At 40.9% G+C, this 18896-nt stretch overlaps 1 protein-coding gene across 6 annotated transcripts in view; it reads right to left on the bottom strand.

Annotated features, from left to right (window-relative positions):
* plxna1b (plexin A1b) overlaps positions 1 to 18896 on the bottom strand; it is a 191154-nt gene that overhangs the window by 38834 nt on the left and 133424 nt on the right. For all 6 annotated transcript variants that reach the window (XR_014531279.1, XR_014531280.1, XM_083527835.1 and 3 more), the window contains exon 10: positions 7866 to 8066. Coding sequence is in view for 4 of the 6 variants with exons in the window: in XM_083527835.1 (XP_083383961.1) it covers positions 7866 to 8066 (201 nt within the window). In the remaining 2 variants the exon portion in view is untranslated. The remainder of the gene's footprint in view (positions 1 to 7865; positions 8067 to 18896) is intronic.

Genomic DNA, 18896 nt, shown 5'->3' with positions numbered 1-18896 from the left:
CACACACACACACACACACACACACACACACACACACACACACACACACACACACACACACACACACACACACACACACACACACACACACACACACACGCAAGAGACAGCATGAAAAGGCAAATAAATAAGCAGGATAAGGATTAATGAATCTGCGAGAGAAGAAGAGGGCACTCTCGAGTCGTCCCACACTTCCTCTCTCTTGGAGCAACATAGATCATGGGGAAACAGAGTAGGGAGGGAGTGATGAGGAGGAATGGAGTGCTGGGAGAAGGGACGAGGAAGAAGAGAGCGGGAGCGAGGGGTGGGGGTGAGAGGAGTGGAATGCTCTCTGCAAGGGTCACACTCAGATAATTAGTCATTTTGAAAGACCTGCATAAAGAACTAAAAATACACTTTGCTCAGTGCACTAGCCATCCTGCAGAGATCTCACACACACACACACACACACACACACACACACACACACACACACACACACACACACACACACACACACACTGAAACAAAGGAATTCTACCGTTATGCTTTATTCATACAAATATATAGCGTTATTTATATATACATACAGGAATGTTTCACATGCGCTAGGCATGACCTTCCATTAATGTTCTGTTTCACACACAGCGGATTACTAAGCCTTGTCTTATCTAATTGCCTCTCCGCGTGCATATGCTAATTCTTGTGTCCCCTAGGTTATAGAGATATATACCCCAGTGTGGTGGAGTACACCGCTAAGGCAGTTAACACTCCCCTGAGTCGGGTTGTACCAGCTGTTCTTAAGCTGTTCCTCGATTTGGAATGTAAAGTACACAGTCATGCAGCAATCAGGCCAAGCAGTAATAAAATTCACCTGGCAAAAAAAAGGAAAAAAAAAGGAAAAAGCAATTTAACTTGAAGGGGAAAGTCGCTCTGGGCGAATAGAGTTTATCTAGGTCAACTTTAACCCGAAAAGAACTAATCGAGAACAAATTCTGGGCGGCAATCGCCTTAAAAATAAGGAGCTACTAATTATTAAGCGGTGGCATTTTACAATTCTAAGATATAAAACAAACTTACCAACTGAGTTATTAAAGACTCTTCAAATATGTTTGTTTATGGTATGGATAGGTTTATGTATGTAGGAATGTACTTATGAATAAAGGGGTGATGGTGGTGGTGGTGGTAGGTAGATCGATCGATTGATAGACAGACAGGTAGGCAGACAGAAAGATAGAGCAACGTGGATGAACAGACAGACAGACGGACGAAAAGACAGAGACATAAGAAGTTTGGACTTTTTTATTAATACACAGAAAAACAAGTCCTCTTTGGGTTAGACTGAAAAAGTCAGTAGACCAAAAATAAAGGCAGCAATAAAGGTCAACATTTCTAATTGGCACATTTTCTTCATTGCGTCAGCTGCTCCTACGTACAGTGTGAGTGAACTTCAGTGTGTTGGTGTCTTTCACTGGAACCAGATCTTTAGAATCACCCTTCTATGCCATTTCGTTCAAGTACTGTAGTTAGCATTTGACTTTGCATTGACGCGCGTAACTAATTCAATAACAGCAGTGAAATATATAATGTAGCGAATGTGAATATCTGACCGTTTGAAGGCTTTTCTCGAGCCTCCACACACTCAGTTCCACGAGCATTCAGTTAATCATTTACAATACAACTAGGTTTTAGTTCCAGCTTAAGCACAGCTGATACAAATGAGCCGGGGGACGACTCGCTGGAGAGGCAAGAGTGACCCATAATTTAAAAAGTAAATGATGATGTTAATGTGGTTAATGAAGTTTTCGGCTTTAAGCGTATAAAGGGTGGACGTAATGAGAACAGAATGTGAAGGCAAATATAGACAGGATTTCAAAGAGGAGAGAGCTGGCACAATTTCTCTCAAGTCTTCTTTAAATGCACACATGCAGCCGTGATCTCATTATGTACAAATCTATCACTTCTGTGGGCCTATTCGAGATGAAGTATTTTGTGTTATATAAGTTACGTCCCAGTTAGTTTTACGCTAACCTTTACCATGCTGCTTCTGTTTGCAGGAAAATAAGAGAACATGAACTGTACGATTCATGCTTCTGTAGTAATTGTGCAGCATCTTGTCTTCGGAGTGTCTCAGACTGTTTATAGAGGCAAAAATGACAGAAAAAGATTTCCACGCTCGTAAGGATGAGCTGCAACTGATGCTGAGCTCATAAACACTATCTTTTTTTTTTTTTAAATCACAGGATTATGGTTTATTATGGTTATGGAATGAAGGGAAGGATATCATCTTCATGAGCTCTGTGAATCAATTAATTACAATAAATCTTCACGAGGGTGGAAATTAGTGGGTGCGCGTCTTCACAACATCGCAACACTGCCACTTTTTACACGCTAAAGCAGCCTATTGAAAGGGTGCTCCAGCGTGGGGTCAGCTGAGATGCACACGGGGTCGATGAGGAGCCTGTCGTTATCATCGTTATTAAAATTTCATTAGTCCTTCATTCAGTTTGGAGCTTTTCTTGAATCTATTTTTATACATCAGAGCGCAGTGGTGTAGCATCCAACACACTGTCATGCTAATCAAAGTGGCCTTTATACAGACAGTAGCAGTGTGTTGGGTCGATTCAAAGCAAATATATAGTAGATAACTTTTTCTAGTTATTTTTAAACTACAATATTAAGTAATACAGGGTTTCTGCAGCTTTCACCAAGTCAAATTTTGTTAAACTGTTAAGACCTTTTTAAGACCATTAAGAATTAAATTTAAGACCTACATCACAACATCAAAAACACAAATATGTTATCAACTGGCCTAAGCCAAGTCCTAAATAATTTCTTTTGAAGCCAAGTATCGATAAACTTCCCCGAGGTTGGAAAATAAAATACGGATTTACGTCTGTGGTACAATCCAAGAGCGATTCGCACCAAAGTTGGTTGGCTGTTGCATGTTGCTCTCATTTGTAGTCGTAATACAGCAAATGATCTTTGGACTAGCGCAAGAAAGAACTACAACTTTAAGAAAACAAAAGCAGAAAAATCCCATTTTCAAGTGCTGCGAGAGCATTTTAATGAGCATTAGCGCTAGTTTTACAGGGACATTTGTAAATGAAGACCTGGTGAAAATTATTTAAATGTAAGAATTTAAGATGTTTTAAGCAACAAACTGTTTATTTATTTAGATGTAAAAATATATAAAAAATACCCTTTTATAGGTATTTTGCTGTGTATGCCCACAATCTGAACATCAAGATATGTTCAAAGTTTCTAACGTCCAAAAAGCATTAATATCTATTATTAATAAGCATTGTGTGGTATACGGCATTATATATTAGATTATATGCAGCAGGTGAACTGAGGTAAACAACCAATCCCAATGGCAAAGATCTCATGTGTGTAATGATGGATGTAACAGATGACACAGATGCTTTAGACCGGTGGTCTAAACCTTTTTTGCACCACGGACCGGTTAAATGTCAGACAATATTTTCACGAACCGGCCTTTAAGGAGTGGCGGATAAATACAATAAAATAAAATGATACGACCGGCATGAAAACTGGTATTTTCAAAATATAATAATAAACGTGAATCCACGGTGTTGTTTTTTGTTCATTTTGTTAGCTTTAGGGTTTCAGTTTAGCGGTGATGTAATATGTGTTAGCGGTCGGAGCAGCCCCTTTAAGAAGGTAGCGGATTAAGGTAAGTCATGTGACCGGGGCATCATGGCATGCATCAAGAGTGAGTCATAGACAGATGTGGCGGAGAAAATCCGGTAATTTTTCAAAATAAAACATCGTTTAGAATCAGATAATAAATAAAACGGAAATAATGTAAGATATGTATTGTTTGTGTGCGGCCTGGTACCAATTGACCCGCAGGCCGGCCCGGGGGTTGGGGACCACTGCTTTAGACCACACCTTCTGAACTGAGCTTTAACTTTTAATAAACCTAGCCCTCTGGTTACACACTTTGAGTGCAGAATGAGTGCTGATGTAAGACCTTTCGACCTCCCATCATATTGGTTTTCAGCTGTTTAATATAGCAGCATCTAAGTAGCTGATTATTCTTGTCTGTGTGTAAGCATAATGGATATCCAATGATCTACTGTAATTACATAAATAATTTTCAAAATTACCTTCAATGGTGTAGAGCAGAGTAATAATTGCATGACTGTTTAATTGGACTCTCCAGACCCTGACAGTGAGCTCCTGATGTAGAAAAATGAGCATCTGTATGCGTGATGTTGTCAAGTAGAAATCATGGAATTGTACTGACTCTCCCTTACTCTTACTCTAATCACAAAACACTGTATGTGTGACGGGGAGGAGGGAGACTGTTTAAGATGTTCACGCATCACCCCACGCATCACCCCAACTCATCCCCTCCTTTCCTGTACTCCCTGCACTCTTCCGCTATTGATAGACAGATGTCAGGTGCAGCCACAACTGCTTTCAGTACACTGTACTTCTGCATTGCCTCCTTTTCCAGCTAAAGATCCTCCATCCTTTCCTTTGGTTTTGGTTGCAGTCATTCATGAGCTCCTCTCAGCCAACACTCTGCTGCTCTCACCGCCATCCCTACTTCAACACTCTCTCTCTCTTTCTCTCTCTCTCTCCCTCCCTCCTCATTCACTGCCAGAACCCTTCTCCTTTTCCAAACTGTAATTCATCATCATTTTATCTGTGTCTCTTCTAATTGGCTCTCATCAGGGACCTCTGCTTCTCCCGATCATGCACACAGGCATACAGACACACACCTGCTGCCCACTATCAGCAGAATTCCTTTATTCCTCCATCTCCACCATCCTTTTCCCGGCCCATTTCAGCCATAGTGTCCGGTGTCAGACTGGTAGAAAAGAGGGAGTGCACTCCTTTATCTTGGGCATGATAGCAAGGGAAAAATTTTATATCTCTCCTTATGTCTAAGCAAGCAAGCAAAAAAAAAAAAAAACCCCCACTATATAAGTACATGGACCATAAAGAGCAGACGTGCTGAATCCCAGCTGGACTCCTTCAGCAGAGTGTAGTCCAATCAGGCATAGCTTTCCCATGAACCCTTGCTGCTCCCTGCACACCAAACCCTGATAACTGGACTAAAGGGTCTTTGAATAGACATCCAGACATAAGGCAGATGCCATGAGTGAAAAAAGGCAAAGAGGAAATGAAAGTGTGCACAAGTTCACATCCAGTAAAATCTCTCTCTGACACACACACACACACACACACACACACACACACACACACACACACACACACACACACACACTTTCTTTTTATTATGAACTTATTCTACATTTCAAGGATTAAGCACAGATTGTTGTTTAAGATTGTTGGGACAACAACACTATTCCCATAGCATCTGTGATCCTTAAAAAAAAAAAAAAAAAAAAAAAAAAAAAAAACATGCACACAACTAAATATGTGTTCTAAATAAAACTACGTGCATGTGGGTGTCTAAATGCTGCACTTGGGTTTTCTTGTCTTAGATTTCACCCTTTTGAGACCTCACTGCAGGCTTGTTGGAGTTATGAAGCTGGAATGAAATGGTCAGGATGTGCATAGGAGTTTCCACGAAAAAATACATATACATGTATATGTATACACACACACACACACGCACACACACATATATACATACATGTATTATACATACACACACACACACTATATTGCCAAAAGTATTCACTCGTCTGCCTTCACATGCAAATAAATTTGAGTAACATCTGATTCTTAATCCATTGGGTTTAATATGAAGTTGGCCCACCCTTTGCAGCTACAACAGCTTTAAATCTTCTGGGAAAGCTTTCCACAAGTTTTAAGTGTGTGTTAATAGAAATTTTTGACCATTCCTCAAGAAGCGCATTTGTGAGGTCAGACACTGATGTTGGACGAGAACGCCTGGATCGCAGTCCCCACTCTAAATTATCCCAAAGGTATTCTATCGGTTTAAGGTCAGGACTCTGTGCAGGTCAGTTAAGTTCTTTCACACCAAACTCACTTATTCCTGTCTTTATGGACCTTGCTTTGTGCGTAGTCATGTTGGAACAGGAACGGGCTGTCCCCAAACTGTTCCCACAAAGTTGGGAGAATAAAATTGTCCAAAATGACTTGGTTTGCTAAAGCATTAGGAGTTCCTTTCACTGGAACTAAGGGGCCGAGCCCAACTCCTGAAAAACAACCCCACATCATAATCCCTCTTCACCAAACTTTACACTTTGCACAGTGCAGTCAGACAAGTAGCCTTCTCCTGGCAATGCCAAACCCAGTCTCGGCAATCGGATTGCCAGACAATGAAGAGTGATTCCAGAGAACACGTCTCCGCTGCTCTAGACACCACTGCGTATTTATATATATATATATATATATATATATATATATATATATATATATATATATATATATATATATATACATACATACACACACACACACACACACACACACACACACATGCATACATCCTCACACACACACACACACACACACACACACACACACACACACACACACACACACACACACACACACACACACACACACACACACACACACACACACACACACACGATCAAGTTGTCCAGATGAAGGCCAAAGGGATGACCCTATCAGCCATAGCAAGACAAGTTGGTCGTTCCAAATCTGTGATTTCAATAATATTGAATCTTTACAACATCACAAACTCATTCAAGTCTGCCAAAAAGGCTGGTCGTCCACGGAAGACAAATACAAGAGAGGACAGGATATTGCGGAGGATCTCAATGGGCAATTGTTTCCACACTGCAGCTGGAATTGCTCACCAGTTCAGCGCTGAACAGTGTAAGGATCTGTCACATCATACAGTGTCTTGACGTTTAAGAGCATTTGGACTGAAAGCCCACTCTGCAGTGACCAAACCTCTCATTAGCAGAAAGAATCAAAAGGCTAGACTAAGCTTTGCTGAGGAGCATGTTGTGTGGACAGAGGAGAACTGGTCCAAAGTTCACTTCAGTGATGAAAGCAAGTTTAATTTATTTGGGTCCGATGGGAAACATTATGTTTGACGACAAACTGGAGAAAGACTGAACCCAAAGTGTGTAAAGAAGTCAGTGAAAAGTGGAGGAGGAAGTGTCATGGTTTGGGGCATGTTTTCTGCAGCAGGAGTTGGGCCTCTTATACAGCTACATGGCAGAGTGAATGCAAATGTTTATCAGAACCTTCTTCAACAATATATGGTTCCTTCCCTGTGTTCATCACCCAATCAGCCCACAGTGTTCATGCAGGACAACGCTCCATGTCACACAGCAAAGCGGGTAAAGCAGTTCCTTGACACTGAAAACATTGAAATAATGACATGGCCTGCCCAGAGTCCTGATCTCAACCCAATAGAGAACCTCTGGAAAATCCTCGGCAACAAAATTATGGCCAAGAAACCCACTACAGTCACCGAACTGTGGAGGAGACTGGAAGAAGAGTCACACCAGAGCAGTGTAAGAGACTAGTGCTGTCCTGTGGCCGCAAATGTGCTGCAGTCATTCAGAGCAGAGGCCTGAAGGTCATGTGTCTCTCTTTTTTCCACTCACATTAAAGAGAGAAAAAAAAATTCTGGGTATTAACTTTAGTGGATTAACATTCTGTTTACTCTTAATGTGCAATGATCCTCCACTTTCTGAGCCTACACACATACACAAAAGAAACACCACAGTGATCGGTACATAATGCAGAAGGAGAGATTTGTTGATGCTCGGTGTGTGCCTGTGTGTGGCTGCGCTCTACTGAGCCTGAAAATGTGAAGGAAGGAGAGGAACACATTGTATGTTAGAACAAAACGTCATCGCCTCCCTCCAGTCCAGAGTAAGATGGATGATGTGTCATAAGTCAGGCTGTGCGGGTGTGTGCGCGCGTGTACTCACAATGGTTTTCTGGCACTGGATGCTGGAGCTGTTGAAGCGCAGGGCCGTGACACTGAGGGTCTCTCCCTGGATGTGGAAGATACACTCGTAGTTCCTCTGGCCTGACTGCGGTTGAGGAAGGTTCCGGGCAGCCAGAGTGATGGGCTTCGTCACTCCCACTGGGATGTAGATCTGAGTCGAGGGCAGGATCTGAGGACAATCCTGAGCAGAAAGACAAGAACGCTTTGATTAATGGTACACAGTGGCTATTGAACTGCTTGAAATTTAAAGGTGCAGTTAGTAATTTTGAGCGATCGACTGCAAGACCGAGTTGAACTGCAGTGAAACATAGACATGGTGCTCGGTTTTCTCTCAGCCAACCCTGCTTTACTTTTGCACCGCCTGAGAGTTTTGTTTTATATAAATGTGTTAATGCTGAGGGGCTTTAAGGGCCAGAAAATTGGAAACAAGAGCAGTGTTGCACTGAAAATGAGGTCATTAGTACTTTAGCGAGTTAAAGCTTTAAAGGTGCTTATATTTTACATGCCTGGACATTGAATGGGTAAAATATAAAATGTTGTGATAGATAGCTACTATGGTGCATTGAAAGAAACTAGGAGAATTAATGTGTATATGATCACCACCCCTTTCCTACTGTAGAACAATAATTGTATCCTTGACAAAAAGAAAGTTGCTGAACTGAATCATATTCTCTCGATTTTTTATAACTGTGAAGCAACTAGTGTTAGTGGGAGAGTTGATGCTGGCCTTGAAGCAAACATTTTTTTAACCTGATTGTAAATTGATTGCACATCATCTTTGGAAATTAATGAATCCACCTAGTGGGAAAATATATTTGTCTGAAGGCCAGACTGTGCCTTAGCTTTGATTCAGTCACCATCAGATTTAAACAAGCATTCTTAATGAAAACTTGAATAAAACAAATTAATAAAAAATATATATACAAACATGAAATCTGTCTTGGACTACTGATGTGCCCACATCTGTACAAGATGCATTAGGGATGTGCAGCTCCATTACTGAGGCTGATGCTATTTGCATTACGAAGCATAGGCAACGATACGATACATTAAAGATACGATACGATCCGATTTCTATTTCTATCTATTACACAATGTCATTCAATGCAATGGCAAAAATATAATGGTATGCAATTCAACATGGTACATATAGATCTATTTTATTTCTTTGGTTCAGACAGACAGCAAATCATAAATTTACTTAAGTGCCTCCGGACTTCTAACGCATGGCCCTTTCACAAACAGACCTTCGCAGCACAACGAAAAAGAAAAAGACTGAATAAAACCAGAAGTTCTTTTCCTGTTCTGTCTCCAGGAAGATGCACCTCTACCTCTGCCATGTTAATTTGTATTCTATGTGACTCTCAGGACACGCCTCGATCTCCGTAGTGTTGTGATACGTCATAATCACGTAGCAGCAGTGGTGCTGAGAGAACGCGCTTGAGAAACACTTTAGCGAAGAGAAATCAATCTACATTTACAATATTGATCACAAATTATTATTTCATTTTACTATAGCACATCGACAAATAATTATGTACAAATTAGGGCTGTCAAAATTAAGGCATTTATAACGAGTTAACACAAATTAATTTTAACGCCACTAATTTCATTAATGCGTGATTTAAGCAGCGTGCATTTCTGTTTGACCATTTTTATTAAAAATATAAATAAATATAAAAGAGGCGAAATTAAAACCTTCGGAGCAACACACATTCTTTCACGACGTCCTTTCTTTACTCGGATGTAATCACACTTAACATTTGTTTTACTGAGGCGCCAAGTCTCGAATCAAGCACCAAAATCCGCCATGATGCACAAATCCGGCAATTAAAACTGTCCGTGGGGAAACATAGCAAAAGCTCCGTTTGGTGTTCTGATGATTTACGTAGTTTATAACGCCATCATTACTTGAAAACATTTACAAAAATATTTTGTCTTCATGCTCTATGTTGAGTCTGGTTTCATTCATAATAAACATATTTGCATAAAACATCCATAGTTGTCCGTGGCCATATTGAATAGAGAATTAAAAACAAAATGTATTAATTGAAGGTACATTTAGAACAGATAATGTGCGATTAATCAAGTGTTAACTCATTATATACTAAATATTTTAATTGACTACACTATTTAAATTTGGTTACCGATGCAAATGCCGACTTGTATCCGGTGCACACTTTTTTAATTTGATGCATCACATCATTCATTTTTATGCCGATGCACTGATACAAACCGGTGAATCTTACCATCCCTAGGGTGTACACATCATAAAACACACCTTTAACAAACATGCATTTGCAGAAAACTTTTCAGACGATGATGTTTGAAATTTCCCGCCATCCTTATTTTCTTAAGCAATCACATCATTCATTGTTTAAACGTTCAGATTGGAGCCATATGTCAGGAAAGACGTGCGCGCTTAAACAAGAGAGCAATGAAAATAAAGCGAGGGGGGGGGGGTGTAAGGCAGCTGATGTCATTGCAGCTTTTTTCAGTGATGTCACTACGCTCTTCTGCTAAAGGTCGGCCTTTCTGCATGTGTGGATGTGCAAGAACCGGGTCATAACGAGTGGGTGGGTAAGCTTCCATAATGTGCTCAACACGGCGTGTGTATGTGTCAGTCAGTAAACAAGTACTTTCTAAGAATGCTAATAAAGCAAGGAAGGAGCTGGAAACTTGGCAAATCTCCCAACAATTAAAAGTCCTGCTGTAATGCATTGCAGCTCCCATACAACACATAAAACACAATCACACAAACACACACAATGTACACCCGTCTAGCTTATTCGCTCTCGTAAAGAAAAGCGCAACAGTTTCCCCTCCAACTATTAAACATCTGAATGTTTGTTGATTGGCTTACTGTCATCTGCGTGTTTGCTCATTGGCTTAGCCAGTCATCTGTGTGTTTGCTGATTGGCTTACGCAGCTTACACTGTGTGTAATGGCAGACAGGGGATTATACAGAGCAAATAGAGAAAATTAAAACGAGTGTAATGGTCTGAACCACTGCCTGCTCTAATTTGCAATGAACAACTCGAGAGCAAAAGAAAGTAGGACCTTTTCATTCATCGCGTCTTAGAACCGCAGCACTGCATTATTCTCAGCTTTCTGCCCTTTGCATGTAATGTGTGGGAATTTATGCAAAAATTCTACTATAAACACACTTGTAAAGTCTGATCAGTGCATAAACAGGGCCACAGTTCTATTTCAGCAGACTGCACGGTTTTAAGGAATGAGGGAATAAGAGAAAGATCAAGAGGATGTGGATAGAGGAGGGATGGCAGGACTGAGAAAAGAAGACATGCTTGGTGAAATCTGACAGGTGTCTAAACAGGGCACGGCTCCCATTAAAGTACCGCTCTAAAGACTGGCCTGCAACCAAACCTCAAACTAGAAGCATGCCTTTCATCTCACACAAGGTCTTCTTTTCTCCTTCTTCTTTCCCTCTCTCTGAGCCGTTCATCCAGCACCACATTTCATGTTCAAAACCGAGGTTGTTTTGGGGTCAAACCAACTGATTCCACAAGTGTAGAAACAGGAAGCATTTGCCACACACAGTGTCCAAGGTTAACCACATTACTGGGTGGTCAGCACTTGTGTCCATGCTGACTTGTTATAAAAGGTTTGCATGTGAAAAGGGGGAGGGCAAGCAAACATTTTAGCTCTCGACGTTATACGAGTTTAATAAGAGTGTCAAAAAGTCATGGAGGGAAAAAATAAATAAATAAGCTGGAGGCGTTTGTGGCTCTCTAGCCTGCCTATCCTTCAATCAGCCCTTTCACAGACTGCACAATAGTTCCTGCCAAAATCAGGCAATTACAACAACAATCGAGTAGCCAAAAAAAAAAAAAAAAGCAGGGACACCAAAAATACCCTGAGCTTGTGACTGAATGCTGGCAGACAGCAGACAAGTAAACAAATCAATAAAAGTGAATTCACAAATAAAAAAAGCAAATATAGAGAAATGATGGTTTTCAAAGCCTGTTTTTTTTTTGTTTTTTTTTCCTCAGGAAAAAAAAAAGACCCACTACGCATTTATAATGAGTCGGTTGGCCAGCGTGGGCGCAAAAAAAGAGCAGATTAATCTATAATTAACGTCAGCGTCGACGTGTGGTGCACCGATAAGGCCAAGGGCGAGTGGGAAAAAAAAGAAACAGCAAAACACAAATCAAAGTCTGCCAGCTATCAAAGAGGCACGTGGGTCAGCAAACGACCACTGTGAGCAGCCAACACAAACGCTAGTGAGGAACCGGGGAGGAGATAAAGCTAGAAGGCTTTAAAGCAATTTGGACTAGGCCCTGGTTAAGCCTGTTCTAAGGAAATCAATCTGTTTATTCTGGCTAATCAACCAGGCAAAGTGCAGGATGGAATATTTCGAAACTAAGAGTATGCAGGTGTGGGGGTGCCATCGAGGCCCACATCTCGATGGGATGTTTGACCCAAAGCTCGATGCGTGTCTTCATACCCTCGCAGACACACTGACTAAGATACACATCAAACTGAAAGGGAAGAAAGAGAAAAGGTGTGGATACGAGGTGTGGATTCTTTATTTCTTTGGAAATAAAGAAATAAAAGACAGAAATCTGCCTTCCCTTTCCTCTTTCCTCCCTCCACTCTCTTTCATGTTGCCTTTTCATGTTATTTCTGGCATATTCTATTTGGTGGAATGGCTTAGGCAAGCTCATTAGGCAACAAGGTGCTCTGAGCCTGTGTGAGAGAGAGAAAGAAATAGAAAACGAGAGCGAGTTACTTTGATGGATGGAAAAAAACTGAGGAAACGAATAAGCGTAAGAAGAGCATCTGTAAGATGGAAATAAACTGACAGGCAACTGAATTAAGGTACTGCGTAAAAAGAACGCAGACGCGGGCCGCGTATCTGTAGCAGTCGGCCCACCGCCAATTCACAATGCATTCTGCGTTTAAATGAAATTTTGTTTATTTTATTTGGTAATCGGTGTATATTGAATTGTTGGCCTCACGGCTGTCTGACAGCACTCATTCATAAATTCTGACAGATTGTTTTTTTTTCTTTCAAAGGTGCCACTTTTATTGAATGGTGCAGTGATTGTCTGACATTGGCAGGAGCTGCCAGATTGTAACCAAATGTCTGACTGCAAAACAAGCAAACTATTGAGAAAAGATCTTTACACAAAGTGACAACTTTTTTTTTTTCCACTCATAAATGCCATTTCTCGCTATACTGGATGTTCTAGTCAATAACTTTTAACATTGCTGACTTGTGCCACGTGTGCATTCTGACCACAGTTTTTTGTAACCTGTCAAATTTGTTTATCCTTGTAGAGACATTTCGGTCGGCGCCAAGAATTAATAATAATAAAAAAAATAATAAAAAACAGCCGCGACACACACGGCATTGATCAATCATTACTGACATTTCAGCCATGTCGAATCATCTGCAACAATTGATCTCCTATTGCCCCTTGTTGTGTGCTCGCTAAAGATGGACGAGCAGGCCAAATTTCACACGTGCGACCTGGAAATGTCAGCTAAACACTTAACCGGGCCATTCGGCGCTGTATTAAAACATTCGAAGGGAACGGCTGTAAAATATCTCGAGATTCAGCAGAAATGCCTCCCCAGGTAGCCGTAATGACTGCGACGGATTCCTGTTTTGCAAGCTGTTACTCTGGTCTAAACGTCTCGCTGTCATCAAGGGAAAACTTTCCTGAATGAAACAACTTCGACTAAAGTCAGCACTTCCACAATATATGCAAAGCGGCTTGTGTTGATGTGCAGTACTGCCTGTCGCCGCCGCTCCTTAATTTAATAGATGTTTCGCATTACACAGAAGCCATTTGAGTGCTCAAAAAGTAAACTGGAGTATTTGGGCCTGTGAGTAATGCATGACGAATTCGAGTTTTTCTCCTCTACCAACAATACGGCCTGTTTTTCTATTACAACAAGCACAGCCAAAGGTCTCATGTGATTAAGCAAAGATTGAAACGGATACGTCTGAATTAGCCTAATGATGCAAATCAGACATTTTTTACTCCCTGATCCGACTTGAGTCATTATGATGACTCGGCTAATCTAATAACATCATTTAAATGTTAAAGCCTCATTATGCAGTCAGCAACTTAATAATTTAAAGTGAAACATGCTCTGGTCAAGCCGGAGGAGAGATGACCCGACTCTGCTCGCTTTAAGGGAACCTTACAACCACGAGACAACAGATCCAGTGCAGGGACGCAAACGAGAGATAGCATGACTAATAATAGTGCAGGAGAGACACGGGTGGAGAGAGAGGGAACTGAGGGAACGAAAGAAAGGGCCAAAGAGACGCAGGGCAATTACACTGACAAAGTCCTTCAGTAACCGCAGCATCACCTCTCTCTCTCTCTCTCTCTCTCTCTCTCTCTCTCTCTCTCTCTACGTTGACAGGAAGTGCGACAGGCTCCCATACTCTGGTTTAATTATTCAAAGTGGATTAGACCTTCACTTCCAGCTGCCTAATGCATCCTAGCAATGAATACTGCATCCGAGAGAGAGAGACCGAGAGAGAAAGAGAGAGAATGGTTGAAAAGAAGAAGTGGAGAGAAAAGGGAAAACGTAGAAGGAACATGAAAGACAAGCAACCGCATGGTTACTGGGTGCAGAGTAAAAAAATAAAATAAAAAAAAGCAAGAAAGCTGAGAAAAGAGAAGCGAAAACAAGATATTATTGTGTAAAGTCTTGATTTAAAAAAAAAAATAAAAAAAAAGGGAAAATAAAGAGAAATGCAGAGATAGTGAACCCTTTTCCCAAGGAGATGTAACCAGTTATTCAGATGATACATGCTCCCTCCAGAACATAAATAAATAGGTCAAGAGAACACCTTTCCTCTGTGATGTTACCTGAATGCTGAGCCACACACTTTTGTCTACATCTCATCCTTTTCGTCCTCCATCTTGCCTCGCTGTGATCCAGCACATTCACCCACTTTATCATGACTTTCTCCTTCCTCCACAGCTCTTTACTCCACTGTTTGGCTGTCGCTCTCCAAAGCCCTTTTACCATATCTCTCTCTCTCTCTCTCTCTCTCTTGGTTTGCGGCTATTTTCAGGGAAGAGGTAGGCAGATGAGAGGGTCTCTCATCAGTGTGGTGGTGCAAGATGAGGAAAGACGCACGCGATAGAATATGAAGGAGATCAAAATGAGTGGCATGCCTAAAAATACAGATATAAAACAGATGCTTCCACGATGCTGGTCCTGAATACAGCTCTGGCTGAAATCGCCCACGCCAGCACAGGGTACGACAGAGCTTTCCAGACTGGCGCAAAAAACAATGCATTATAACACACACACACACACACACGTTGGTGCAGAGGACATCAACTGGACAACTAAGTTACCGATGGAGACCAAAATTGGATCAAACTGAGTGCTTGGTGGAATATGTTACCACAAAGTTGAAGGCATACAACTGTAAAGGATTTCCCTCACTTCAACTAGGAGACACTAGAGGCAATTTCCACCCCTGTGCATGAAGCCAACTCTTTGAATATATGATTTACATGGGTTAGGGTGAAAGATCTTAAGTGGCCTGCAATGAAGCTTCTATATCACCCCGACTGAACACCATTAGGATGAATTAGACTTCTGACTGCATGATTATATATACAGATCTATCTATATTTCTTAATAATTGAACACAACTGAAAATAATTTAGCAAAACAGAGCAATTTACACAACTATACTGTACAAACTAGTATATATGTAGTATGTATGTATGTGACCGTGTGCACATGAACGAGCGCCAGTTCGCGAGGTTGGAGTCGGTTTCAGTGTTCGTCTCCACAAATAAAAAGAAGTGGGACAACAGCTAAAGGTGCGTCTCCGGCGAACCGCTGGCAAGAATAAGGCATCTCACAAGGCGTAAATCCTGGCCGCATCCCAAAGTATCCTACCACATATACGCTGCTACATTTGCCTGCCTCGCAAAACTTAAAATTATTCTAAAACTTAGTCGCATCTCTATCGTCACTGTAAGATAAAAAAAAAAAAATCTCACTTCGAACTTTTGTAGTGTATATATACATATATAAACATGACTTAAATGGCAGACTTGTTACATATTTAATGTGATCTTCCATCAAACAATAATTATTTAATTATTGGGAAAATTTTCCCTCTCACAACAAATACGTGGTGGAAGCACCTTTGGCCTTTATTGAAGCTTATAAGTCTATTAACTTCACATATGTAAACTTTGGAATTTTATCCAAAACGGATCAAGTTCTTTGAAATTGCGAAGGGATCTCCCAAGTATGGCTCCTTTTAGGTCAATCCATAGGTTTCGATCGGATTGAGGCATTGTCAATAAAAGATGAGAGCTAAATACAACCACTTAAGAGGTTAAAAAAACAACACAAATCACACACTTTCACATTCTTCACAAGCTTCTTTAGGTTTATATTTTATTTTAAAGACTTAACTGAGACTTAACTGGATCATCACCGGTAATCACAAAATGAACTCCATCCGAATGCAGCTGTTCAATAATGTATTAAAACTGACTATTGATGAAGTTATGATTAAGTAGTGTACGGACATCATAACATCACTACAAACCTCCAATTTGCGACCCCTAAAGATTCCAGCCCTGCTACAAAATTACTGGAGAAATTGTTGTATCTTGTAGTATCATCATTTTGATGGCATAACAATAATACAGATGCATAACAAACTATAGATGTAGAGTATACTTATCCTGTCTAAAATTATGTCTGTGTGTATGCTTATACAACAAGTTAAACCAACCTACTATAATGGTGGATGGCTGTTGGTGCAAACAGATAGCAACCACCCATACAACTGGAGCCCTTGGTAGAGGAGAAAGGACCAATGGAAAATTGAAGATTTCATATGGCCTTGCAGTAAAGATTTTGATATTATGAGCACAAATACATAACTACTGTAACATGTACTGTTGAGGGCGTGGAGATGTCAACAAATCAGGCTAAAACTTTTTCCAAATAGAAAAAAGGCAATTCCTCAGTCAACTGCACAATTTCAGACTAAACTGGGAAACGTGTGTGTGTGTGTGTATATGCAGTATATATATTCTTTTGATTTAACTGAATATTATCACTTTCTTATTTTTCTTCATGACATGCAGAGGTGTGAGAGACTGCTTTTTTTTTTAATCCCACTCCTGTCTCAAAGGAATTCCTGCCAGAAGTTTTTTTTTTCTGGCTTTGAAGTGAAGATTTGTGCTTTCGAAGCTACATGTTGCAAGTCACTACCCAATCCAGCTAGCATTCAATCCTAGACACTACAGCATCCTCAATTCAAGGAAGGTTTCTTGCTGAGGTAAAAGGAGAGCTCTGTAGGTGAAAAAAAAATGCAAAGAACAAAAAATAAAATGAACATGTAATTAAAACTGGCCTTCACGAATTGGTAGGTCCTTAAAAATATACTGATCATCTTCCTTGTCAGCTTTGTTCTGCACATTGTCAATTCCATTCATTTTTCAGTATTATTTGTATAACGCTTTGAACAATAGACAATGTCACGAAGCAACTTTACAGAGATCAAGCGGCTGTAAAAGAATGTACAAGTTTGTCCCTAATGAGGAAGCCAGTGGTAACTGTGGCGAGGAAAAACTCGCTGAGATGGCATGAAGAAGAAACCTTGAGAGGACTAGACTTAAACAGAGAACCCATCTTCTTCTGTGAGGCCCAAAATGTAAATTCTGTTCCATCATTGTTAAGGTGTGCAGTGATAGACGGTTAAATACAACCTGTGCTCCTGAGCCACTGTAAGAGACTGTTAATATTAATTACAGTCCAAATCCATCCTCAAAGTTCTTCAGTTGCTCAGTAATTTCATGGATCTTTAGGGCATTTATCTTCATGGGCATTTATTTCATGTATTTATTTGTAATATTTACAGTATTATGTTGTGTGAAGTTTGTGGATGCATATGCTGCTGTTGTTCATAAGTAATTTACTGCGCTAATAAAACATCCTAGGAATAGCGAGGTCATCCTTTTTTGCTTTCTGTATTGAAATGGACCGAAGAAGTAATAGTAAATAGCTGTGTACTTTCAGGAGAGGACTCATCAAACCGGCAGCAATGACTTTCGTTAAAGTGGCTTTAAAGTTCTCCTCTCATTCCTCCGCTGTCTTTGCAGAGTCTCGTCACAGTCCGTCAGCGCTCCAACTGGCCCGAGAGTGGCGGCTTTCCTCCCTAACGCCTCCCTTTCCCATTCTCTCTTTCCTTCGCTCCTCCGCTGATCTCTCTTGCTTGTTAGAATGGTCGCGCTCCAGCTGGCTTGGGACAGCCGCTTCTCAACCATTGCACTCGTCTGCCTCCCCTCCACTTCCTGCCCTCCCCATGTGCACACAAGGACACACACACACAACCTTGGTGCGGTCCACCAAGTTTTCCCGAACATTTGGAAAAATAAATGGCGTCACTCCTATAATGTAATCTCCCTCTTGTTATTGCCAAGATGACATTTTGCCTAGTCCCCCGCCTCCTTCTCACACTTGCATTCGCTCTCTCTCTCCTTCTCTTCTCCCCACACATGCACGCACACACACACACACACACAAAACACCCCACATCTGGACTCTATTAGAGTAAATGGGGAGACTAGTTTCTCCTTCATATTTCTGGGCGCTCAAAAAAGCCTCTGAATTATGGGAGATTCCCCACGAGACTGCTTGAGACAGGCCGAAGAACGATGTCTCCATGGCGACCAGGCGAATCGGCTCCTTCTCGTTTTTCGCCCCCTTTTTTTCCCTTCTTATCACTGTTCTTTTTCCTTAAGTCCACCCCTCCCCAAATTAAACCAACTAAATTTTCGGCATTAATGACAGAGAGAGAGAGAGAGAGAGAGAGAGAGAGAGAGAGAGGGGTCTCACTGAGAGAGAGAGAGAGAGAGAGAGAGAGAGAGAGAGAGAGAGAGAGAGCAAACATGCAAGAGTGAGAGCAAGAGAAGCAAACACAAGAAAAAGAAAGTGGGAATGATAGAAGTCGATCTATTGCTTAATTTGCTAC

The sequence above is a fragment of the Silurus aristotelis genome (assembly GCF_946808225.1).
Source record: "Silurus aristotelis genome assembly, chromosome: 2".
NCBI lineage: Eukaryota > Metazoa > Chordata > Actinopteri > Siluriformes > Siluridae > Silurus > Silurus aristotelis.
The sequence above is the reverse complement of the archived record's forward strand: the minus strand, read 5'-3'. Positions and strand labels throughout refer to the sequence as shown.